General features: G+C 39.9%; 3 protein-coding genes and 1 long non-coding RNA gene across 6 annotated transcripts; 2 read left to right on the forward strand and 2 right to left on the reverse strand.

Annotated features, from left to right (window-relative positions):
• The first annotated feature begins 475 nt into the window (after positions 1–475).
• Positions 476–4,217, forward strand: mxd3 (MAX dimerization protein 3). Of its 3 annotated transcripts, XM_008419926.3 has the most exons (7): positions 704–1,038; positions 1,179–1,408; positions 1,730–1,832; positions 1,983–2,012; positions 2,496–2,610; positions 2,712–2,877; positions 3,040–4,217. In XM_008419926.3, the coding sequence occupies exons 2-7, from the start codon at positions 1,330–1,332 to the stop codon at positions 3,156–3,158; spliced, it is 612 nt and encodes a 203-aa protein (XP_008418148.1). In that variant the 5' UTR covers positions 704–1,038; positions 1,179–1,329; the 3' UTR covers positions 3,159–4,217. The 3 variants fall into 3 exon arrangements, with proteins under 3 accessions (XP_017162698.1, XP_008418148.1, XP_008418149.1); XM_017307209.2 differs by lacking the exons at positions 704–1,038; positions 1,179–1,408 and adding an exon at positions 476–639; XM_008419927.3 differs by lacking the exon at positions 1,179–1,408 and having other exon boundaries at positions 705–1,038.
• Positions 4,218–4,915: 698 nt separating this feature from the next.
• prelid1a (PRELI domain containing 1a) lies at positions 4,916–9,692 on the reverse strand. The gene is made up of 6 exons (XM_008419925.3): positions 9,533–9,692; positions 8,881–9,008; positions 6,907–7,132; positions 6,698–6,811; positions 6,396–6,474; positions 4,916–5,762 (listed from the first exon to the last, which is right to left on the reverse strand). The coding sequence occupies exons 2-6, from the start codon at positions 8,970–8,972 to the stop codon at positions 5,641–5,643; spliced, it is 633 nt and encodes a 210-aa protein (XP_008418147.1). The 5' UTR covers positions 8,973–9,008; positions 9,533–9,692; the 3' UTR covers positions 4,916–5,640.
• A 618-nt stretch (positions 9,693–10,310) lies between these two features.
• npy7r (neuropeptide Y receptor Y7) lies at positions 10,311–21,456 on the reverse strand. The gene is made up of 2 exons (XM_074186864.2): positions 20,755–21,456; positions 10,311–13,596 (listed from the first exon to the last, which is right to left on the reverse strand). Exon 2 carries the CDS (start codon positions 13,554–13,556, stop codon positions 12,441–12,443), a length of 1,116 nt encoding a protein of 371 aa, XP_074042965.2. The 5' UTR covers positions 13,557–13,596; positions 20,755–21,456; the 3' UTR covers positions 10,311–12,440.
• Positions 13,611–16,369, forward strand: LOC103471112 (uncharacterized). Its single transcript, XR_534586.2, has 2 exons — positions 13,611–14,473; positions 16,041–16,369. It is a non-coding gene; the product is annotated as an uncharacterized LOC103471112 (long non-coding RNA).
• Positions 21,457–24,932: the final 3,476 nt, after the last annotated feature.

Raw genomic sequence — 24,932 nt, forward strand, 5'->3', positions numbered from 1 at the left:
TTCACTTCCAACAGGTGAATGAATTTACAGCAACATTCAGTCGGTGAAGCCAGAGATCGCCATGTTTAGGAAGGGCAAAATTATCTATTTTTTTCTTTAGAGTATAATTGAAAATGCAGCCCTAATTCCGAGAATTTCTTTTATTAGAAAACATCGTTAATATCTTTGACAATAGCATAATTCTCACAAGCATGTATAAATTATTAAATCAGATTAATATATAATTAAAGACCGAATGTGTCAGCTACGGCAATTATGAGATTTTGTTTAACTGGAAAATAGCCATAAACATGTTCCTTTAGGTTATTATTATTATTATTATTATTATTATTATTATTATTATTATTATTATTATTATTATTATTATTGTTATTATTATTATTGTTGTTGTTGTTGTAGGAAACAGATTTATATAGTAGATAATTATGTAAAGTTGTATGATTTCTGTATGTGAGAAACTTTTTTTTTAAAAAACATCAGTACTACTACAATTATTGCCGTAAATACGCGTGAAAATGTTTTTATTATGTTTGAGCAACGTTAGAAACGAGTACACGTCTCTCACGGAGGGGAGTGGCTGGCTTCTTGACCATGACGTCTTACGAGGCATTACGACCCCTTCAAATGCTTTTGGAAATGGTAGGTCCATAAACAAAACATTTTCATTTTTGAATTTAAGCACACTTGAAAAAATGAAGGGCCGTATATCATTGCTCTCAAATTAAGCGCAGTCTATTAATCCAGTACCGGATTGTGATGTGCTAACTATTTTTTGAAATTAGCTTTTTGACAAGGCAGCCGAAAAAGTGGAATTTCCGAGGTTTACGTCAAGTCCTTGAAGGCAGCACTATTGTTGGCTCTCGGTGCACTGTGGACTTGGCTTGCACAGACAGTCCTTCGCTCAAAGTAGATGCTTGTCTCGCTGTAGTTTGTTTACCTCCGCTTGTTTTACTCTTGCCAGCTCAATAATGGAAGGGAATGTTTGCAGCATTCAGGTTCTCCTTTGGGCAGCCGAGTTCGTGGAGAGGAAAGGCCGAGGTTGGTATTTTATGTCAACAGTCAGCCTAGGGGCAGGAGTTATTGTTGCTAAGGGGAAAAAAACAATCTGCGTCGAGAAGCTGTTATTAATACACACGGAATTAATAATACAGTAATCACATTGTTTGCATTTGTTTAAGATTGCACAGGAATTTTCAGCTAGATGGTACCGTGGCCGATCTGTGCCATTTGACTCAGTGACCTACATATCGGTGGCATCTTTGTATTGGAAGGCGCCAATCTCACCAAGTTTGAAAATGAATCCGGGGCGGCGCTCGTCAGTCCTGCTCGATGAATGAAAAGACCGACTGGGCAGGAAAGCTGCATTTATCGTGCATTCTGCAAACTGAGTCAATGCTAGTTGAATTTAGTAAGTTGGACTACTTTGAATCTAAAAGCCTCGGTTTGAATGTGAGGGATAGGTAATGGATGGATGGCGCCAAAACAAAAACAACAACAACAAAAAAAAAAACGTTCAGCTGGTGACTCCTTAAATTGTTTTCATCATTTAACTTGAACGCTTTAGCTTGGGTTAGGGTAATATTTCTGTTATAATACATACTTAATCAGAATCCCAGGATTTCTAACGTATTTACAATGAGAAAAACAACATTACAACATTGTAACAGTAATTTTTATCAGCGTCATAAACATTGACGCTTGCCTGTAATGGACTTCCTCTCCCGTGCAGAGGCTGAACATGGATATGCTTCACCTCCGCCTCTCAGCCCCGGTAACTCGGATAAAAGAAGCAAACAGAAGAACAAGAAGATTTCTGCTGCTGGCGGTAAAAGGTAAGTACATTATGTAACAGATCAATGGCAGTTCGCGTGTGTTTTTCAGTTATGATAAGGAACCATAAACCTTAACTCTAAAAGTTGTTTCATCATTTTCTATGCACGTTTATGACATTAAGAAAAGTGTGTTTTTAATTCTAATTGCAGGACAGTTCACAACGAGCTGGAGAAAAACAGGTACGCTTTTTTCTAAATTAAACTACATCAGAAAGGTCAAAGCTGTTTTGTCTTTTTTTTTTTGTCTTTAGAGATATAACAGTACATTGCCTTCATTTATAATTTGAACTTTTCTACATTTTGTCACACTGTATCCATCGAGTTTGCATGTGCAGGGTTGTCTGAAAACCTCAGAGGCTTTTGCAATACACATCACATAGGGACATATTTTCCTAATGACTTCTTAAGCCATTTGGTTGTCATGGTAAAGAGGACTGTATACAAATGCAAAACAGACTTCACATTATTTGCAAAGTGAAACTGAAAACCACATGAATCTTCGTCCACTTCACAATAACACTGTCTGGGTCTGTAGCATAACTGTGAACGCTGTGGTCGTAATGTGACGAGATATGAAAAAGTGACACTGCTGACTATATTGCAGCAATGTCACATTTGTCATGCACTTAAAACATTATTTCCGTTTTGTCTTGTAATCGACAGACGAGCTCAGCTGAGGCAGTGCTTGGAGCAGCTGAAGAAGCAGGTTCCTCTCTCCACCGACTCAATGAGGAACACCACCCTGAACCTGCTGAGACAAGCTCAGCTTCACATAAAGGTACCTCAGAAAGCCTCGCGTGTTGACCTCTCCTCTCCTCTTTGTATCTGAAGCTTTTTGTTCAAATGCCTCTCTCCCCTTCCGTCTGCGACGTGTTGCAGAAGCTGCAGGAGCAGGACGAGCGTGCGGAGCAGCTGAAGGACCGCCTTCGCTGGGAGCAGAGGGAGCTGCGGGTTCGGCTGGAGCAGCTCCAGAGGGGCACGGAGAGGATGAGGAACAACAGCCAGGGGTCCACCATGTCCTCCGAGAGGTCGGACTCAGACAGAGGTGGGTGGATGACGGGCTCTCAGCTGAAATCTGATATGTCACACTTGTGTTTTTACCCTCTCTTTGGCTTGAGTTGAACATCACGCGGCCCCGGTTTTCAGCTCTTTCACCGTGAGTTTCCTCTCCTAATGGGTTTGGTCTCTGCTGCTGTCCTCGTTACAGAAGACGTGGAGGTGGACGTGGAAAGCATCGTGTTTGACTGCGCGGACTCTGACGGGCTGGGTGTTGCACACACGGACGCGGACCACAGTTACTCCAGCTTGGACAGGTCCTGGCTATGACCACCATGACACAGGGTTTAACCAGAGGGAGGGGAGGAAGAAAAACATTCCAAAAAAAACGAGACGACAGAGGATGAGGGAAGACGTGGATACTGTAGACAACCGAACACTTTTGTTTTTATGGGACAGCTTTCTTTTGCGTGGGGTGGTGGGGGGTTTGTCCTTTCAAAATAAGTTCAGGCTAATAATGTGTTCAATTGCACTAAACTGGGACGGATGTTACAGCATGAATAAGCATTCCTCTGATAAAGCAATTATGCATTTTTGTTCCCAAAAGCCATGAGGTGTTAGCCTTTCTGTCATTTAGGAATTCGGTTTTTATCAAAACAAGGGCTTTAATACAAATTTCCTTCATGTCTGTGCTGAATTCTTTCTGCCTTAAACCAGATTTAAACTAACGTTCTACACTGCTTCTCTTTAGCACTAAGTCTATATTGCAACAATGTCACATTTATCATGCACTTAAAACATTATTTCTGTTTTGTTTTCCTTTTTTTTGTCCTCCTATGTAAGTTCCCTTCATGTATTTATAGCTCTTTTTCTTCTGTTGCACATAACGTCCACCCGTTGCACTTGTTTTGTCAGAAGGACGATGGGTAGGGCAAGAGATGAGGGGGGAAAAAATCAACAACCAGGAAATGGGGGAAGGAAGAAAAAAAAAAAACCTCAGTCACATTTGCACATTGAGGTTTCATATCAGCACGCATTTACATCTCTATTTAAAACAGACTTTTGACGCATTATGTGATCGGTCGGATCTCGAGTGCGTTCAAGTTGGGGTGGAGCGTTGGCCATCGTGAGTATTCAGTTGGACGTTTGAAAATCAGTCAGAGCAGACGACACCTACCTGCGATAATTATGCAATTAATGCTGATTACAAGTATTTAACATGGATTTAATAACTGAAGTTGCTTTCTTCTTCACTTTTTGTATATGCAAGATGCCTTATTACTTTTAGTTCGTCTTTCCACCCAGTAATATTATGTAGCATTTTTTTTTTGTACCGTATAAGCTTTTTCTTTTTTTTTTAAGCAAATAAATATTTTCTATATAAATTTCTTTTCATGTGTTAGATTTTTTTCAAAACTATTTTCTCTGAGAACTTTGGGAACAAAGCCTTGTTGAAGTATTCATACCTTTATGGTTTTTTCATATGAAAACTAAAAAAAAAAAGTGTATTTCAGTGTGACTGTACACGATGGAGCAACACAAAGAATTTTTTCTACAAAGCAAAAGCAAAACTAGTATACTATGGTAATCTGCATTTGTATTCAGCCCCATTTAACTGATGCCACTTAATAAAGTAGTGGAGGAATTTAAAGGTGGGTTAATTTGTCGACAGCATAAGTTTTGCAGTCCCAAAATCTGAATGTTTGACGTACTGTAGCTTTGTGCGTTTCATCTCAACCAGTCGTTTCTTACCCACTTCTGCTTTTAACTTTCTGTATTTATGCTTTTAAATACAGAAAGTGTTTATATTGAGATGTTCCCATAGCGACAATGATAGTCAGCTACAATCAAATGATTTAGATCAAGGCCCACTAATGTTAGAATGGCTTTGTAAAGATCTAGATCTAAGTCTAACCTAGAATCTGTGGTAAGACTAAAAAATCAGCCATTTCGCAAAGAATGTGAAAATTATATTATAATGACACATTACTTTGTGTTGTGTTGCCACATAAAATCCCAATTAAATACAGCAAAAAGGCACCATAACATTTAAGGTAAAATTGCTTCACTAGACACAGAAAACCACATTATTAGGAAATGTCAATTTATTGACCAGCTGATACTTCATTTAAGCAAGAAGAGTCACAAGGACTACATGAATGTATACAGCGAGGTGACAATCAAGTTAAGAGGAGGCTTCATGTATCGCTCTCACACAGCAGCAGAGATGCCAGGTGACGAGACGTTATCGAGCTTTGATCTCTGACAATGTGAAGCAGCCAGGAAACCAGTCTCAGCATCAGAACTAAGGTAGAACTGGGTAAACTGAACCAACACAAAACAATTGGGATATAATAACACATAAATTAATCACAAAGAACTGATGTGATATTTTAAAGTAGTGCTCCAAGTTAACAATAAAGAACATGGGGGAAACAAAACAAGACGGGAAGTGAAAATAAAGGCAAATCCTGGTGGGTAGAGAAAGGCTGAGCAAGAGCCTAAGGAACACTTCCAGTACAAGTCATCACAATTACTTTTATGGCACCCGGGGGCCATATTCAAGATCTCCATCTGTGGTAAATACTGAAATGACGTGGCATCGTAGGTACAATAAACACAATCAGGGCGGGTGGAACAGGCTCTTGAACCCAGCTCAGGCCTTTTCACCACCACGTTCAGCAGGATGCGTCCTCACAGAGGTGTTTTTAAACCAACACTGGGATCCGTTGCAAAACACAAAGTAACTGCGTGAGCTATGAGAGTGGTCGAATGTAAAATAGTCACGATATAAAAGCCTGCAGCTGCATCATCATACGTATTGTTTCTTCTGAGCATGTGAGGCGAGGTCCTTGGCTTTCTCTTTAGCTGCCAGTGCCGTCTCTCTTGCCCGCTCTGTAGCGGTCTCCGCCAACGTTCTGGACGGAGTTTCGCCTACAGAAACACAAAGCACGGCTTTAAGTGAAACGCATCGACATTCTCCTGCTCAGGACGTAGATAGAGGTAAAGGTTAAGCTGATGTGAAAAACAAAACGGGCAGGTATTCAAAACGTACACTTTTTCCACAGCAATGTATATTATGGCGAGATCACATCAAAATGTCCCACGTTTCACAAACGCCAATCAATTTTAATAAAATCCACGTAGCCATCGAAAAGAAAGGAGAAAAAGTCTCACAGCCGATCAGCAGCATACGTCTGCTAACTATGTCTGCATAGAAATGAGTTGCTGAAGAGGCAGACAAGCATTAAATTGCTTCCTCTTCGTGTTGTTCTGACTCAGAATGTGGTGCGTCATAGTTTCTAGGTGTCCCAGCATTCTGAGAAATTTAATTCATTTTTTTTTTTTTTTTACATTTCTCTGACAAAAATTTAGCTGTTATTTTCTGTCATTCTTGATCAACAAAAACTCTGATTTGAGATGACAAAACTGCATCTGCAACAATTAATGTAATGCCCAAACTACATGCTTGTAAAAATAAATGAACTTCATGAACCTGTAAGGTTTACTACAACTCCAGGGGAAATCTGGGGGAAAAAAAAAAAACCTCTTCAAATGATAATGTACCTTGCATTCTGGAGAGCACGTACTCAAAGCCTTTCATCGTCTTTGTGACGCTGTTCTTGAACCTTGCCAGACCAAATTCCTGAAAAGTGAACAAAAGTCAGTAAAGGAAAAAGACAAAGTGTGTTTATGTAAACACAGCAACAATGAGGAACTACTTGGGCTAATTGCTCAGCTGTTGCATCTCAACTCTGGCATGTTGCTGCTGATGCCACAGAACAGAAGACAGGTGGGGAGGCCTCCCCATCAGCCACTCCATGCTGCTTTCTGCGCTGTGGTACCACTTTCCACTTTACGCTACTGACCTGAATAGCTCTAGAAAGCCCATAGAGACTGGAAGAGATCCAGGCTTCCCGTTTGATCTCCGTCCAGGAGCCGTTCTCTGGGTTCATTTGGTATAAACACCGCTCCTCCACAGACTGGCAGAGCATGCAGGAAAAAAAAAAAAATCATCACAATTATGTTTTGACTCTGAGCAAAAGCCAAGTTGTGCTGGATAAAAACCGGAGCGCACCATGAGGCGAGCGTGGCTGATGTTCCAGGTCAGAGTGGTCATGGTCCGTTTCTGAGGGTCTACGACGGAGTCCTCGATGATGTACGCCGAGTTGGTCATGTGCTTTGGGAGGTACGGCTCCATCCAGCGAGGCGCACGGCTGGTTTTGGTCAACAGACGTCTGGAAATGAGGCAGTTGGACGGAGTAACGTCTCTGAAGATGATGTCCTCCGTCAAGACGTGGTTACTGAAACCAAAGGGAGCGGTAAAATTTTAAAAATCTGATTTTGTTTGCAATGCATTTATTTTTGAACAACTTTTAAATTCTCAAAGTAACAAATTAGTGTTGCCTTTTAGTATGAAAGGATTTTATTGGTTTGATTTCTGTGTTGACTACTACTGAAATCCTAGATCAGTAAATCAGCAAAACGTCCGTCTTCGTCAACAAGGACTTCACAGTGTTCAGGAAACACAGCTCAGTTTTCTGCTTCTTCTCACGACATCAGCAATACTTTAGGGTCTGTGGATATTTGCCAATTGTTTGCTTCTATAGCAACGCTTTCTTTTTAGATTAATCTTAACTTAATAAAATGCGATGTATTTTAATTACAGGTCTCAGTTAACTGCTGATCCAGAGACACGTGAATTTTTGGTTCCTTCCATGATGAGTAAAAGCAAAGTTTTTAATCATAAAAGGAAATAGAAAATGGAGGATTTAAGAGTTCTTTATGTTGTTATGCAGATTCTGGATTGAATGCCAACAACAAAATGTCAATAATACAAGAGATTTTCCCCCAAACTATGTGAGAAACTAAGGGAAAATCTAAAGAGACTATAAAAAGGATTCACACAACTAGTCTCATACAAAAAACAAATGTTTTCTTCCTTGAAACAAATTACACATTTGTCCTAAAATCTAAACGCACAACTAAATTTCATCATAAATCTTTGGACTCAGAATAATATTTCATATAGCACAGACCTAAAAAAAAACAAACAAAAAAAAACACACACACCTTTTTTGTATGTCAAAAATTTAAAATTTAAGACTCATTTGACCATCTGTAATTACCACATGTTTTCGGTTTCCCTTACATGGCTAGCAGCAAACTGAACTTCATCTATGTAGGCAGCAGACTGAACAGTGTTTCGGGATATTTTATGACCTCAACATGATTTTAAACCTTCAAAGCTTTTATCTGACGTGCCTGGTGTGTTCCTTCTTGGTCTTTGTGATGCAATTTGTTTACTGACAACAAACTCTGAGGTTTCCACAAAAACAGTTGTATGTCGGACTGAGATGAAATTACACAAAGATGGGATTTTTTATTTTTTAACTAATCAGTTGGATTCTGAAGGCAGAATAAAGGAGACTGAATACTTGGATAAAATTTATGTTTTCTTTGTGGAAAAATAAAAAAATCATCATTTCTCTCCTAGTTTACAATTGTGCACGACACTGTGTTAGTACATAGCAGCTAATCACAATAAATAAATAGGTTTGTGGTGATAAAGTAACAGAACGTGGAGAAATTGAAGGTGTGAAGAACTTTGCAAGACAGTATGCATATTATGTAATACGATTCTAATTATTAATAAACTGCTTTTACAGTTATGCCAGAAAGATTTTCATATCCCACTTTGTTGCCTCATGTGACAGGGGGTATAGTGCATGCTCACTTTTTTTGGCATTTGGTAATATGACTTTGATCATTTCAAAGTCCCAGAAAATTCCCACAATGCATTTTTCAGCTTGGCATGATAGCACCTTATGGTTTCAAATGGCCAATAATTGATGTTTTATAACAAAAAGAAAACAAGGTTGTAGGTACACTACAATTATGTGTGTACTTATAAGAGTGTTTGTTCATCAATTACTTTATCTCCATTAACAAACCTCTGCAGTATGCAAATGTAAAGACCTATTCTACTTGCACAATTTTATACAGCATAGTTAATAATCGTGCACTTTTACACCAAGACATTTTTTCTCACCTGTAAGGATTGGGATAACGTTGCCAGAAAGCAATGCAAACTTGGTCCCAGGTGTTTTTCAGCAAACCTGTGCAGCAAACGTATTTCCCCATTGTTCCCTTGGTTTACTCTGGCAGTACTCTGTGGGACTGCAGCACAAAAAAAAAAGTCAGTTATAATCAGATAAAGCAGAAGTAGAGTAAGGTTGACAGTAATCATATTTGTAGATCATTCTGCTGCCGTTTCCGGGTTTAAATAACTGCTACGAATAAGCAGGATTTAAGTGCATCTATGCAAAAGTCAGTCATGACTGTGCGGACATTTTTCATTCATATTTTGTAGAATAACGGTGCAAGGTGGCTAAAACCCACATAAAAACCTAGCAAGCTATAAAAAAGCACGGTGGGCCATTTTTACTGATGGCTTTATGATGTATTTGCAGTTTAAATAAGGGCTTCATGTATTTTAAAAAAAAGACGTAGGTCAACGTGTTTAAAGTCGTTTCTGTCACATTCGTCACGTCCACACTACCTAGCTCCCTTCCTGGATGGTAGAAGCTAGCATAGCATGTGGCTAGCCTCGTGAATGAATGACTCTCTCGGCATAGATTTGTATTTAGTCACATATCAATACTCAGAAAGAAGGGCTCAACACTGACGAAATAAACACTGACCTGCACAGTGATGATATTCAAAAGATCAGAGCGGACATTTCATTGTTCGTGAGGAGCAACGTCCATCGTGCGACCACCTACATGAGATGTCAAACGTCACCAGGCCGAGAAGAAGGTCAAAGCGTCGACGGAACATCCGGCAGGAGGCGCTGGTGATGCTTGTTTTGATCACTAGATGGCAGCAGAGACCCTGCGCAAAATGCCCCAGTTTTTAGTCGCCCGTTGCAGATTGTGCATCTGTAAGGAGGGTTGACAGCTGAAGTTTCTTCCTGTTCAGTAAAATGTCACTACAAATAAGTACTCAGATAAAACTCTTATTTTCTGCTCTGTCTGTGACTGATATTAACCAATACCGGACTGTATGAAAATACTGTAAATTTTAAGGATGAGATTTTGCTTTTCTTCTTAAAGGCTTGAAGCCTGAAATACATAAAATAATATGCTTAAGCCAGAAAATCTGCAATGTGGGAGTTAGAAACCAGTAATGTAATGGTTATAGCTATTCTCTTTGACTTACAATGAATAAGAAATAAAAATAAAAAATATATATGTGGGCCACACTAGTAATTTAGCTATTTTAATGCTATACTGGATTTACTTAATCCTTTTTTATAAATCCAGTCCATCGTCTGAGGGCTATCTTTTCCTGTATACTGATGCAATATGCTGCCAACCCAAGGATTCATATAAACACCCAAATTAAATCACTGTTCAGTTTGAGACTACACTACACGGATCATATTTTTGCTCTAATCAGTAGCCACTGGGAATAAAGACATACACAACCAAGATCTCTTTATTTGACACAGAGGAACAAACAATAAGTTGTCTTTATAGAAACAGCAGCTGTAACGTGTCAGGTCCAGGCTTGAAATCAGTGCCCAGAGGCCTCATTGTTGATTCATGTCCACACATTTATTAAGTAACATCAACAGAAAGGTCACTTTAGCAGCAGCGTAATGAACACAGAATTGCATGTTCTTTTTACATCCCCTTGAACAAGTTTCTGTAATGAAGACATCAATAGTGTGCTGCCCTGGCGTCACACAGGTCACTGGTTTCCAGTCCCATTCTTCTGGACACAGAGTCCCACTGCTCTGCCTAATCAAGAACAGATGGTGGCCAGGTGAGAACAATTAACTTCCTGTTTGTACAGAATATTAGTGACGTTGCCTTTTGGATTTCTTGGAAGAGGATTGAATGTTGCTGAGCCGGAACAGTTTCATTTCTCCAGATTAGAGGATTTGGATGAATGCGAAAACAATTACCATGAGAAGCCTACATTCACTGTCACATAAATCTCTGCCTCCTCGCTAGAATGTATACCGCAAAGTTGAACATTATTTAGCAACAAGAATTTTGTACATACAGTGGAACATGTTTTATAAGACACAGGTAAACATTTTAGATACATATTTGAATAAATTAGATATGTACTTTACAAGTACCACTCACAATTCAACAAGGAGCCTTATAAAGAGATTTGCATGCAAAGCATTGGGCCCTCTTTAGTGACCAAAGCCTTGTGTCAACCATTGTGTATGTGAAGGGGTTCTTATCTCTTGTATCCTCTCATTTAAGCTGCAGGGTCCAGGGTAGGGAGGTAGTGCTTTTGAAAATACCCTCAAAAGGGTGGAGCTTTGAAAGGTTGTTAGCCATTTCTGAATAGTTAAGTATATAACATTAAATTGCGTTAGGCACTAACACCTTTGTCACACTGTTGCTTATCTGCCGAGTGTTTCATTGGGGTGGGATTACATACAGCCTTAGGTAAATCACTTTCCAGCATCACTTGTCCTTGTGTTTAATACTGTAGGATAGTTCATATAAAAACCATTGTATGCTTAACCGAAAGCCCAACTGGAGAAAGACGTTGTAAACTAGCCCTGGTTAAAAATGTTGAAGTGTTAAAAATTTGTTGACACTGAACACTTGACTATAGATAAATGAAGTAATCAATGAAAAAATATTGAGTAAGATTACATGATCACTAGGAAGAGGCTCAGAAGCGAAGACGGTATCAGTCCCACCAAGAGTTTTGTACATCTGAATGATTGTGCAAAATGAGATTAAAGGATTTCTCAAGCATGCATGAAAGAATCAATGCAACACACCAGGCATGGTTTTGATGAGGAAATAACATTATAACATGGTCTAAAGCTAAAAAAGTTGATTTTACGTAATAATGCTCCATGTAATCCCAAATTTTATGCATTATGCAAAGTGGGGACATGTCAAAAGTGACAAACATCCATCAAAACTGTGATACAATTTGATGTTTCCAAAATGATACATTTTTGTCCTGCTTAGTTTTATTAAACACTCATTTTTAAGGCCCAGCACACATTGCAAGGCAGAAAATAGCGTGAGAGCAGCTTAAGGATTTCACATAATTGGTAGTTATCTTACTGCTGTTTTATAATGTATCCAGTGTTAAAAAATGGTCAGAAAATTATGCTTTATTGGTATCATTTAGAAAACCATCTCCTAATCTTATCGTAGTTGTGCAAATAGTCAGGCCTAAATGTTGCGTTTGCTAACAATAACACATTTTTCCAGCTGGAATTTAGTCAGCTGGAAACACTAGACCAAAAGCATAACTGAACATGTAGTTTTGTTTTGCCTTGTTTTTTACTTTGAAGACACTGTGAGCAGCAGCAACACCTCAGCAGTTCAGTATTGACCAGAAGTAAGTGACACATATGTATCTAAGGTACCTGTACTTTGAACTTTTGTGGACAAATGACAAATGAAAATCAACAAGGAGCTGAAAGCTTCGGGATAGATACAATTGAAATGCACCCATCGGTCAGTTCTTTTAAGTCAAAAGGCTTCTTGAGAACCACACACCCCTTAAAGCAGAAGTCCAGCTAATGTGCTAAAATTCTGCTATTAAACAAGACAAATCTCATACAGCAGTGGGAGGGTGTCTGCTGTTACGGCCGTTCAGAGTGGGCCCTCTCACAGAGCGTGTCCTGAACGACCCATCGGGGTGGAAAGTATCTGCCTTGTCCTCGCAACGGAACACCATTATGAAGCCATTCCTGTAGTTTTTATTCATCCATCCATAGAGGAGAGGGTTAGTGAAGGTAGGGCACATGGCCACGATGTGAAACACCGTGAAGATGAGCTTATACTCCTCAAACCGGAGCACCAAGTCCAGATCAGTGGCCAGCTGGAGCACATGTAAAGGCAGCCAACTGGTTGCAAACACCACCACCACCAGCGCCAGCATCTTTGTGGTTTTCTTGCGTCGGTTGATGCTGTCGTTACGGCTGGACGGACTGACGTGGTTTTTCAGTTTGACCCAAATGCATATGTAGGCGTAACTGATGATTGCTAAAGGAAGAATGTACAGCAGTAGGATCATTGAGAGGCTGTAGATGACTCCGTCCCTGTTGATGCCGTGGGGCCACTTCTCAGAGCAGACAGGCATGCGCAGATTGATAGGAGGAATCTCTTCGTAGCGATATTCCCTGAAGATGGCAAGAGGAGCTGCCAGGACAGAAGAAATAGTCCAGGTGAATGCCATGATGAAGAGGCTGGAATGCCAGGTCAGGCGTCGACCAAGGTGGAAGACAATGCAGCGGTAACGCTCCAGAGCTATGACAGTCAGGGTCAGGATGGACACATGAACACTCAGCGCTTGGGCGAACGGGACCATGTGGCACAACACGGCACCGAACTTCCATTCATCCAGCAGAGTGTAGATCAGAGTAAAGGGCAGGCAAAGAGTGACCATCAGAAGGTCTGCCAAGGCCAGGTTGGCTATGAAGTAGTTGGTCACTGTCCGCATGTTTCTGTAGCGAATAATCATGTAGATGACGAGGGAATTTCCCAGCAGCCCCAGCAGGATTATTAAGGAATAAGCCATTATTAGAGTGATTTGGACTCCAAGGTGCTTGGTGATATCAGAGCTGAAACCGGGCTGGAATGAATCAAAGCTGTCGTTGAACAAAAACGACAGCTCACTTTCGCCAGGCTCCGCTTCTGCTGTGGCGTTGGATGTGTCAAGCGGGCTCATTTTTACTGAGAGGTCCACAATACCGAGGCTGCACCAACACCTGAGCAGAGAAAACAGAAAGCAAAACAGCTTGACACAAACTTAATAGAACATCACTTTCAGACAGAACATAGCTACATGGTGGATGTTCTGGATGAGTAAGGAGTAGAATATAATAAGCCTGGGCTTTTTTCCTACTCTTTTTCAAACTGAGTAGGAGCAATTAAGTGAAGCAGAATTAGGGGCAAGCGCAGTGGCCTCCATGCAAGTCTGAAAGCTAACCTACGTCAACAAGCACTACCAAATCTTGAGGCTATTCGCATAGCTGGCCACACTGTCTATTGGGCAGATAGATCCGCAAACTCTGGTAAAACTAGAGTTCACATCTGGACACCAACTGGAGTTAGTATCCATATCAACAACGACAGGTGTATTGCAGTAAATGTTATGGGGAAACATTGCTCTTTACATCAAGAGTGCCTTATCCACTACTTCTATATTTTGTATAGCTATTTACATCTCACTGCAAGCTAACACAGGCCTAGCACTGGAAGAGCTGCATAGCTTTCTTATCATCTAAATCAGGGGTCCCCAAACTACGGCCCGCGGGCCGGATCCGGCCCGCCTCCACATTTGGTCCTGCCCCCTGAACAATACCAGAGAGCATTAAGATTTTTTTTTCATATATTGTATTTTCTGGTTTATATGTGGATTTTTCTTCAACCACCAGGGGGCTCTTGAGCAGGAAGTGTGTCCTGTAAACTGTGAGTGTTTTGTTTTGTTTTGCATGGCATTGCCGCCATCTGTTGGACTTTTGGGGAACTGCTCGACTTTTATGTTACTTAATCAGTACGGTTGTTTGCTAGCGGTAGAGCAGATGAACACACGTGTTTGATATGAACGCCGCATTCCAGGTCGAGTTCTTCGAAGCAATGCCTGTAAGTAGCAGCTTATACTTCAAAACGAGCCTTTATGTTAACATATGATAAAAGAAGTAACTTGTTTATTGAATTAGTTTTGGAAATACCTGCGGGCGATTTGATTATGTGCTACGTCATTGCTAACTAGCAGACCGCTAAGATTTCTTAGGTCGTTATGTAGCATTGCAGCTCATAGCATTCTGAGGTAGCTGTTGTATCAGTTGTACTTCTAATGTATGTATCTGAATGTAAAACACTTCTGTAAGCTGCTCTGACATGGAAATAAAGGAAGAACTAATTAATCCAGACTCGTGTGAAAGGAGTTTGGCTGATTAGTTTTGGTACAAGACACCATTACAAAGTGAATCATTGAAAATAAAAGAAAGCGCCCATTAAAACGGAATTTGGTTTTAATAGGGAATTGAAATTTGAGAATGTTGTTGATCAGTTAAATAGCATTGAGGGGAAATGCTATTTAACGGCTTTTTAAATAATACTGTGATCATTATGAGTATTTGAGGTATAGATATTAGGATCCAGTAGATGGCAGTAGTGCAACAATAATGGATGCAAGCTGCTGTTGAAATCTAAAGAAGAAGAAGGCGCCCATTTTCATTTAGCACATGCTAGTAGCAACACGAAGGATCAGCACTTTTACTGTTACAGTTACCGTTCGGAAACTACCGTAATCAGTTCAGTTAAATCTAAACTTGGCAACTTTTTCTTTTTCAACCGTAATAAATGTGATATTCAATTGACCTGTTATTACTCAGATTTTGGATGTCCACCCCCCTCTGCAGCTGCTGCATCGTTGTGGAAAACCTGGAGATATCTGCGGCTTATATGTGTATGTTTACTGGTTTAAAAAAAAACAAAAAAACTTTGGGGTTGTGGCTTATAGTCCGGTGCGGCTCATAGTTAGGAAAATACGGACTATGATCCTTCCTGGATTTTTTTCTGTGAAGAACCCAGAGAGGGTTATTTGATTGTGCTTTCTGAAAAACAATATACATTTTACATTTAGGCACTCCTGCAATCGTCACACTTTTTCTGTTACAAACTGACTCCGGCCCCCCACCAGAGAAGGGAAAAGTTATGTGGCCCTCACAGGAAAAAGTTTGGGGACCCCTGATCTAAATGAATGCTCATCCTAAAGACTTTAATAATGCAGATATGACAGCAGTCACACCCAAGTGCCATAAAAATGTATGTTTTCTAGCCGGAAACAAAAATATCCCAGTGCATCTATATGCAAACGTCCCGTGATCATACAAAGCTGTGCCATCACAAACGTCCTGGGGACGACAGACGACAGATCACATTTCATTGATCCTGAATCTATCATATAAACCTGTGGTTCACAAAACCCCAGCATCTGTGAGGATAGTGCAACATTACAGGACTGTTTTGAAAGCATACACAGGGTGTGCTTTCACAGGGAGCTGACTCAGAGACATACGTTTCTGCTGGCTTTAATTACATCAAATTCTGCACTGAGGTAATGCTGACCAATAGAACCCTTTTGTTTAACAGCAAGGTGAGAGGACACCTCAAGTGTACTGATATATTTGGTCTCTCATTACAGCACGCGACAGTGCTCATCACCTGCTTCAAAACCACCAAATTCATCCCACTGCCAAAGAAGACATCAGCCACCAGCCTCAATAACGACCGTCTAAGGCCTTACACCATAATGAGCTGCTTTCAAAGAGTGGTGTTGCACATCGAAGGCATCCTGCCGGCTTCCTGGATGTTTACCGAGTAAACTGAGTCTGTTGAAGATGCATCATGTTTCATTCAGCCGCCCTCATCCCACCTGGAGCTCTGTATTTGTGAACTTCAGTTCTGCCTTTAACACTATTATCCTTCAAAAACTGTTTAATAAACTCACCAGCCTTGGACTGCCCAACACACTATGTGAATTGATTGTTGATTTTTTTTCAGTAACAAATCACAAAATGTCAGGAATGAGAAGCCAGACATCATCATACATACCTCTGAAATTACAGGTGTGCTACAGGGCTTTGTGTTGAGTCCAGTCGTCCTTACCCTCTTTACAATGACTGACACCTCCCACCACACACACACACACACACTCTTCCAACACCAAAATCACATTTCCAAATGATGCCACCTCAACCCGACTAATCTCAGGTATAAATGCAGGTAGCAGACCCAACATCTGGTTGAATGTTGTACAGGCAATAACTTTATTTTAAACAAGTGGTGTCCATCCAATTCACACCAGTGAGGATCAGACGTAGTTAAAAAAGAAAAACAAACTGCTAGCCCTGAAAAGAATGCTCAGCAAAGGCTCTTTTCTTCCGGAGGCTGAAAATGGCCAATATGCCATCTCAGCTGCTTGGGAATTTTTGTCGGAGCACTACAGAGAGCATTGTGTATCACTGCTGTACTGCCGGGTGTGGGAGCCCCGAGGAGAAAAATAGGAGGAACCTTTCCTGCACCATAGGTCACAAGGAGTACACTCTCACCCCTCGACGCTGTATCATGACCGGCTGCAGCAGAAGTCAAAGACTCTCGGCACGGCTGTAACTCACCCGAGGTGTTCACTGATTGACCCTCTGCCATGAGGAAGGAGATGGCGCCTTTTAGAAACATGCACTACATGGGTGAGGAACAGATTATTTTTCAAGTACAATAACTTCTATCAGCCCCACAACCCCATATTGATTAGTGCAACATGACAATACATGGGTTATGATGCTATTTATCATCCATCCATCCATCGTTTTCTGCTTCTCTGGGGTAAAATTCAGGGGACAGCAGTTTAATTGATCCCCAGAGTCTGTGGAAACCAATGCTATTGCTCCCAAATTAGGGGTCTCTGGATGAGGGGGCTAAGCAGAGAGGCCCAGTTGTTTTTCTTACTGGATTTGTATCTAGTTAACATCGTTCATTTTGTGAGTCAGCAGGAAATAATTTTAGTTTAGGTAACTGCAATGACAATAAAGTACTCTTGTTTTCCTTATTTTTATTCTATGTTTGATTATTATTCTTAATTGTCTGTGTACTATTTTCTTTAAAAATGTGTAGTTTATATGTTCGAAATAGATATTTCATTTGTTTGTTTGTTTGTTCATTCATTCATTTACTAATTAATTTGTCCACTCACTCAGTAAATATGAAAATATGAAGTAAGGGAATAAACTCCAGCTGCTTCAGAAGTGTCTGATTCAGAATTCAAGACCTGTGATCTGTATTTCTTGTGTGTGCAAGCACAGTGGGATCTGCATCAGTCATTTGCTCCTGCATAGTGGGGCGACATGTACCAACCTTCACATACTCTCCCGAACAACAACTCCCAGTGGGACTACTGAGTGCAGTTAGGAGGACTTGGCTGTCAAATCCTGCCAACTAACTCTGCCGAGGTCTCTCAGCTGGGGGTCTGCATGCTCTTGGCCGTGAGTTGGTTCTTTGACCCCTTTTTTCATGCGTGCTACACTTTTTATTTGTTCCCATTCATTTCTGTCACATGCGCCTCTGTCAATGGTAGAAACGAGCACTGGCTGCATGAAGGCAAAAATGATAACATTGGTGGATGTATCTTAAAATCATGCTATTTGTTTCCAATATCACTTCCTCCTCAGTACAAGAGCTTCTTATGAAACAAGAATTAAACGGTATGTTTTTTTTTTTTACCAGACTTCAGCTTCCATAGCAAATGTCACCACCATAAAGACAACTATTATTTAAAGCTGAAGAATAAGAACTCGGCGCAATTTAGCAGATAAGATGATTCTCTAATGATGATTCTCTCATTCACACAATCTTCCCTGATTGCAGGGAGAAAGGTGGATGTTCTAAAAGGCTGAGAAAAGGCAACATGAGCAGCAGTCACACAGAGGGAAATTAATAGAAAATTAGCTTTCCTGGAACAGAAGTAGAAATTCCAACCAAAAAATACACTAACTGGTCCATCTTGTCAACTGACAATAATGAGAAAACATCTTTCCTCTCTTTGCTCTCTGTGTTGCTTGCCTGTTTATTTACGGCATGCTTTTTCTTTTTTTCCCCCTTAGGAACACCTGTGCCTCTATTGACACTAAAGGACACGATGGAAGAAGCAATGAGGGGTAGTCAGTGAGTTCAAAGCTCAGTCATTAGAGCTGCAGAATGTGTGCCTACACAGCTTGCAGCTCATATTAAAGAGAACAAATGCAGGCCTAATATTAAGGAAAAAATAAATGCAATTCAAAATCTTGTTTTTCATGTTAATTTACGTATGCAGACAAGGTGCTGCTGCATACAGATATATTTCTACTGGTGGGTTAGACTGTCAACTAATGGTTTGCCAGATTAATCCTAATGTTGTTATTTGTCACATAGTGTAAGAAAAGGCTTTTGGTTAATGAACACAGGAACTCCATATTAGAGATAAACTATCGCACTTTATTAGCACGTGCATCTTGGGGAATCCTTTTCAGCGACTACTTAAATCTATTTATCAGTTTTCTGTTAAAAATTTTAAAGAACATTTAAGAAATAGTTCATAATCAAAAGATGAATAAAATCTACTTCAACAACCAAACAAATGGAAGCAGTTTGTGAAGAGGACCAGACTGGACCGGTGAGATTTCATAATCAAAGATCTCCCATTTTCATTTTAAGGAAAGGTGTTATGAAAACCTCATGTTCTGGGCGATGCTTTCCATCAGGATGATTATCAAGTCTCAATGAGGTTTGGACTGCTGAGTCACTCCTTGCTAACCCAATCGTGCACCTGCAGTACGGCCAATAATCATCTCTGTCGTTCCAGTCGACACCAAGGGGAAGATGCAATGAAATGATTTTCTTACATTTTCTTATACATTTTCACTGAAAAACTGTTGAACTGTTAAGGTAAGCTAGACGTAGACAGCAGGTGGCCCTGCTGCACTGAGTCATGTAGAGTTACATAGGCAGAATATGGGACGCATTTAATCATTCAGTCATTAATCAGTCAGATGAAAAACCTCAAACAAGAATTTCATGAACCTGAGATATACGAGGAGAAAAAACACATAAGGCTGAGCCACGTTTTAATCACATGTTATAAAACCTATGCTGAAATTGCTTGTCTGAGATGTTCACTAATGCCAGGTGATCATGCCCATTAATGTGCCTCCTGTTATATCATGATCCAAACACACAAAAAGCAGCACAAAAGTTTTAGCTGATTTTTGTCCTTCTAAAAAGACATATTTATGCTCATTTTCTGAAATTTTGTTGTAGAATTCCAGACTCCTTTCTCAGTTGTATTTTTTAAATGTATTGCGCAAATTAGTTAGAGAGCTGCTACACCACTCATAGTATATTTCAAGTTTTGATTCTTGGAGGAAGAACTGAGAAGAAATCAGGCATAATTTATCGAGATCTTTCTTTATTCTCTTTGATTGCAGGCTTCAGGTCTCCAGAAGAACCATGTTTACTGAATTTCTTTTTCCATTCAACTTTCAAAGTTGATATGTAATATTTGCAATATAGGCAGAAATATGATACCTGTGTTCCCAGCTGATTTAAAGATAAAAACTTATTCAACAGGCTGCACGCCAGGTTGCCTTATTTAATACAGTTTTGATTTTATCTTTCTCTTTGTCTGTATAAAGAAGTTTTGATTCATTCAATGTATGCAGTGAAATGGTTTGAAGATTTACTGGAAAGCTATAAAGCAAATCAAAAAATGTGGCCGTAGTCAAGCAACTCAGCAGGACCCTCTTACCACCAAAAAGCGCAAAGATGCCCAAGAGCAAATGGATGACATTTATCTCCGTTCAGGCAACGTTTTTACAGTAATAAAAAAAAATTACATTTACAAATTAAGCACAAAAAAGACACTTCCTATAATTTCTTATCCCAGGAGGTTTTTTTCCCTTCTTTTTTTCACGATGCACCTGCTGAAGCGGGGATCCAGCTCACATCAATGGCGAGTTACTGGTATATTTAAATAACCCAATTCAATCAATTATGCATTGACGCGTAATTTGTGACCATTTGTTTCACTTTCTCACTCTTGAAATATATCTTTCACAGCTCTCAAGGCTCATTCAACCCTCCAAAACACATGCAAATTACTATAATTGTCTCGCATCATTTGGACTCTTCATCATCTCGCTTTGAAAAGGTTACTTGGTATCCAAATTACGCACATGTGACAGTTTCGGTTACAGGTTGCGCCCGCGTCACAAGAACAGGAAAAAAATGAACATTCCGCGCCTCCCTGGTGCACTTGGACACATATCGAGCCCCGCATGATCAATTTACGGTCTACACGAATGCCAATCGCGTGTTAATGGACTCACCTTTCGCCGCAAAATCTACTTTGGGAAACGAGTCTTCACTCAAGAGTGGCGTGGAACAAGTGGTGTGAAATTCCCGAAGCTCCTCCCTGCCTGGGGTGCTCATCTTGTGGATCTACTGAGCGCTCCCGAATCAGATCCATCGGAGTCAAGAGTAGGAGTGAGGCGCCAACATCTGTGCCAGGAACGGTCCGCTGGAGATCTGCGCAATGGCCGCGTCCTGTGTGGGCTTCCCGCACACCACAATTTTACCCGAGGCGTCTCTCTCATCTTCATTTTTATTATGTAGACGAACATCTCAAAGTTTATTGCATTCGATGTTGTATTTCTAATTGTGGTGATGCACAGTGTAGACGCATCCCTGACACGAACATGCCGTTATTCCATTTCAGTTTATGGTCCTCGTCGTTCTGCTCCAGTCTGATCTCAGATGAACGGTGTTCAAGTTGATTGATTTCCACGATTGGGATCAAGTTAGTTTAAAGGAACGGCTCGGAACCAAGGCCAGAGTAGTTTGATCTCCCCTGGAAATAATCACGTATGCTCCTTTCTGTGAGCTCCATGACAACCTGAAAACGATGAAAGCTGCTGAACAATGCGCCGTTGTTTTTAAGTTTAAACTGCAGACATGAACATGTAGGGACTTCATCAAGGTATCAGGTCAATAAAAGAACATTTGAGGCCCCGAGCTGCAGACAAACTATTCGAACACAACATGTTTTATTAATCTGAAATTAATAAATGCGTTTTGAATGGGTGTCTCAGTCTCTTGAGGACAATTTATTTGTCATTTCAGTGTGACATACAATGTCTTCCAAAAGACTTCATATGGTTTCACAGTTTGTTACATTACAACCACAAATCTCAATGTATTTCATTGGGAGATTTTGTGACCGAGCTTCATCAAAAGAACCAAAAGTGCGAAGAAAAACTTTTACTTCTATCTCGTCCAACTAAAAAAGGTGAAAGGTTTGGCATTCATTTGCACTCAGCCCCCTTTACTCTGAAACCCTAGTGTGTGGCGTAATCTTAGTATAAATACATTTGTTCCGAAACGTGATTGTGACACCATCATGATGTTGGTATGCTTGTCTTCAGGTTGGACAGGGAAGCTGTTCAGAGTTTATGTGAAGATAGATGTACCTAAATACAGGGAAAACAAAAAAACCTGTTTGAAACTACAGAAGCTTTGAGAATGTAACTGCAGTCAAAGATGATTCAAGTCAATATTGACTCAAGTACTCCGGCTTCATCCCACAGTCCTAAAACATGACTGTCAGGTTAATTGATTTCTCTAAATTCTCCCTAGGTGTGAGTGTGTGTGTGCGAGAGTGTATGTGTGCGTGGTTGTTTGTCCTGTCTGTCTCTGTCACACAGGCGGTGTCCAGGGTGTGCACCGCCTCTCGCCCGAAATGTCTCGCTGGAGATAGGCACCAGCACGCCTCCAGTAGGGACAAAGGTGTAAGAAAATGGACGGACGGACGGACAACCAGCTATGATTTTCCTTTCACTTCACTATTTTGGTCTGCTTTGTGTATATTCATCTCATCCAGTTCATTGCACCTCATGGTCACATGTTTCAGAGTTATTATTTTTTTCATAACTAAGGAGAAAACAAGAGATATTTGGTCTCTAGAGACTAATTGATCCACCTTCCTGGAGCTGCTTAGGAGCCACATTAAGTAACTGTTTGAATTCAGGGATTTGAAGATGCGCCCAGTTCTCTCCTTCGCTTTGTTCTCAGAGTGCTGATCAGCGTCAGCCTTATTGATCTGATAAGGCAGCCATTTGGCCTTAGCTTGGTGTCTTAATAATGAGATTCACCCACAACCTCCACATGTAAATGAAGTTGTTTGATTCTGGAGACTGTAGAACAGGAGGGATCGCATTGTGGCACTGAGGCACTTTTTCCCATTTCTTATGTGTGATGTTGGTGCTCTTTCCTCTGATGAACAGCTCTCTCATAGATCCATCTACAACATTTATATTTGAGAAAGGTCAGTACTTTTACTTGGTCATTTCAAATCGATAACTTTATTCCTCTTCAGCAACCATTTTTAAATGGTTGCTAAAAACCTTTTGAAAGTAGTTTTATTGCTGAAAAATGACACTTTCCTGGATCACAGACAGATGTTCTGACATTTTCTTTTGTCACACAGCAATGCTTTAAATCTGAACCTATTATTTCCATCGGCTGTCTTACTTGTTTATGTAATCTTTAGCATTCTGGACAAAGGCAGATATCCATGGTTGCTAGGGCCTTTAGTTGCTATTTTTACTTGTAATATGTTTTTCTTTTTTAACAAGCTGTGCTGCTAGAATGGCCGTTGCTTGACGACCTCTGCTATGGAAGGTGACAATGGTCTTAAATGTCTGGAACTTTCAATCACTTTTTCTAACCTTTCCAAACCTGATGATTACCAACATCTTTTTACCGAGGTCCTCAGAAAGCTTTACGGCAGCCACGATAAACTTCCACAAAGCATTATGAAGGTCAGACATTTACGAGTCCCTGTTCTTTAATGTGACCGTCCAGAGTGTATCATTGCATTCACCTGGAAACCTTTTACTTTAGTTTCACTTTCAAATGATCCACCAGTCCCAAACTGTTGCCTTTCTATCTATATCATGCACAATATAGCTAATAATTTCCCCCTATAAAAAAAGAACACCAAATGCACTGCTTTTATTTCTGTTGTTTTTAATGACTTGTAAAAGCATTTACATCCACTCAGCTTTTCCACATTTGTTTTAGTGAGAGGCACGTCACTTGTTATGGATTTCTTTCAACAATGTAAAGTAATCAAACACAGAGTCAAAAGATTTGCGGAATGAAAGACTTACGATCCTTTTAACATATTCTTTAAGCTGCGTCTGCTTCTCAAATACAGCTATGTTTAGGTGGACTTCCTTGTCTAATTGTAAGTAAAAAAGTTACGCTACGATAGATTATTTTTACAAGCAAATGTAAATGGGTCATCATATACCTTCTGCACATGAAATCTGATTATGTTTTCAGAGAATAGGTGGGTTTCCATGTTTCTTTAAGTTAAAAAACAGATTTCTAGTTCTCTTTCTGCGCCAAAGCTTTTCCTCCTTTTGCTGTGTTTTTCATGATGGTTACACTGATGGCTAAACACTTTCTAATGCAGACAGATGAAAGTCTTTAAGTCTCAGGTGATTGGACATATTGATTCAGAGGGATGGATAGTCTGTGAAGTTTGCAAATTGGATTCCTGAGGTAACGTGGGAAGTCTCTGTTATGCCTCAGGACTCGTATCAAGAAGTAAAACTGATCTTGTATTTTTTTTCCTCTTTTCCGTCTTTGTCCAGTTGAATTCACTTTTACTGGCAATAATCTTGTAGCTTCATGGAGAACCCCAGGGTCATTTCACTTTCAGTGAATTTGCAAGCTTTGGGAGGGAGAGAGGTTAAATTATACAGTTAGTGGACATAAGACAGTATTTTCATTAACTGCACTTTACAGGTGTTGAGCCCACTTTTTAAATCCATTGTACCTTTCATAAAACTGCAAAATCACTCCAAGTAGGGCTTTTTTTTAAACACAGAAAGGAATTACAAAAAGCCTGTGTTCCAATCTGTAGATTTTTCTAAGACAGGTAGCTCACTCAGGTCTTCATAATGAGCAAATCCACTGACTTACAGCACTGACAATGGCTGGAAAGCTATGGGGGTTTCTGTTTTATGTACAACTTGGAGTTTGGGAGTCCATGAAAAAAAAAATCTGCAATAAAAAAGAAAAGATATTTAAATTAAGCATTAAATGAATAAACAGTGATTAATTACTTTTCCAGAAGACCTAATTTTTGTTAACAGTTGTGACAAAGCAATGTAATATTTAGTTAGATATAATACTTAGAGTTTTGTTTATGGTAAGCTCAAATTATTCTTACCAAATTTGTTTTTACAATAAAGCTTTATTAAACCAGTTATGTTCTTTGTGGTAAATTGGCAAGATGTAGCAAGCAGTTCCAACAGTGTGTTTCAAGTATTATTTAAACCTTCACGTCCTTCGTACTATATGTGGTGGCAAAAAAATTGACAAACATCCTTGTTCAGATCTGTTTCTAACACCATGCGGTTGTTTAAATTTTTTAATTCTGTATGTAGATTTAGGAAGGCAAGTTTTGGCAAGTAGCTATTTCCTTGGGAATTTCTCA

This window comes from Poecilia reticulata, chromosome 10 (assembly GCF_904066995.2).
Source record: "Poecilia reticulata chromosome 10, P_reticulata-male-v2, whole genome shotgun sequence".
Lineage (NCBI taxonomy): Eukaryota > Metazoa > Chordata > Actinopteri > Cyprinodontiformes > Poeciliidae > Poecilia > Poecilia reticulata.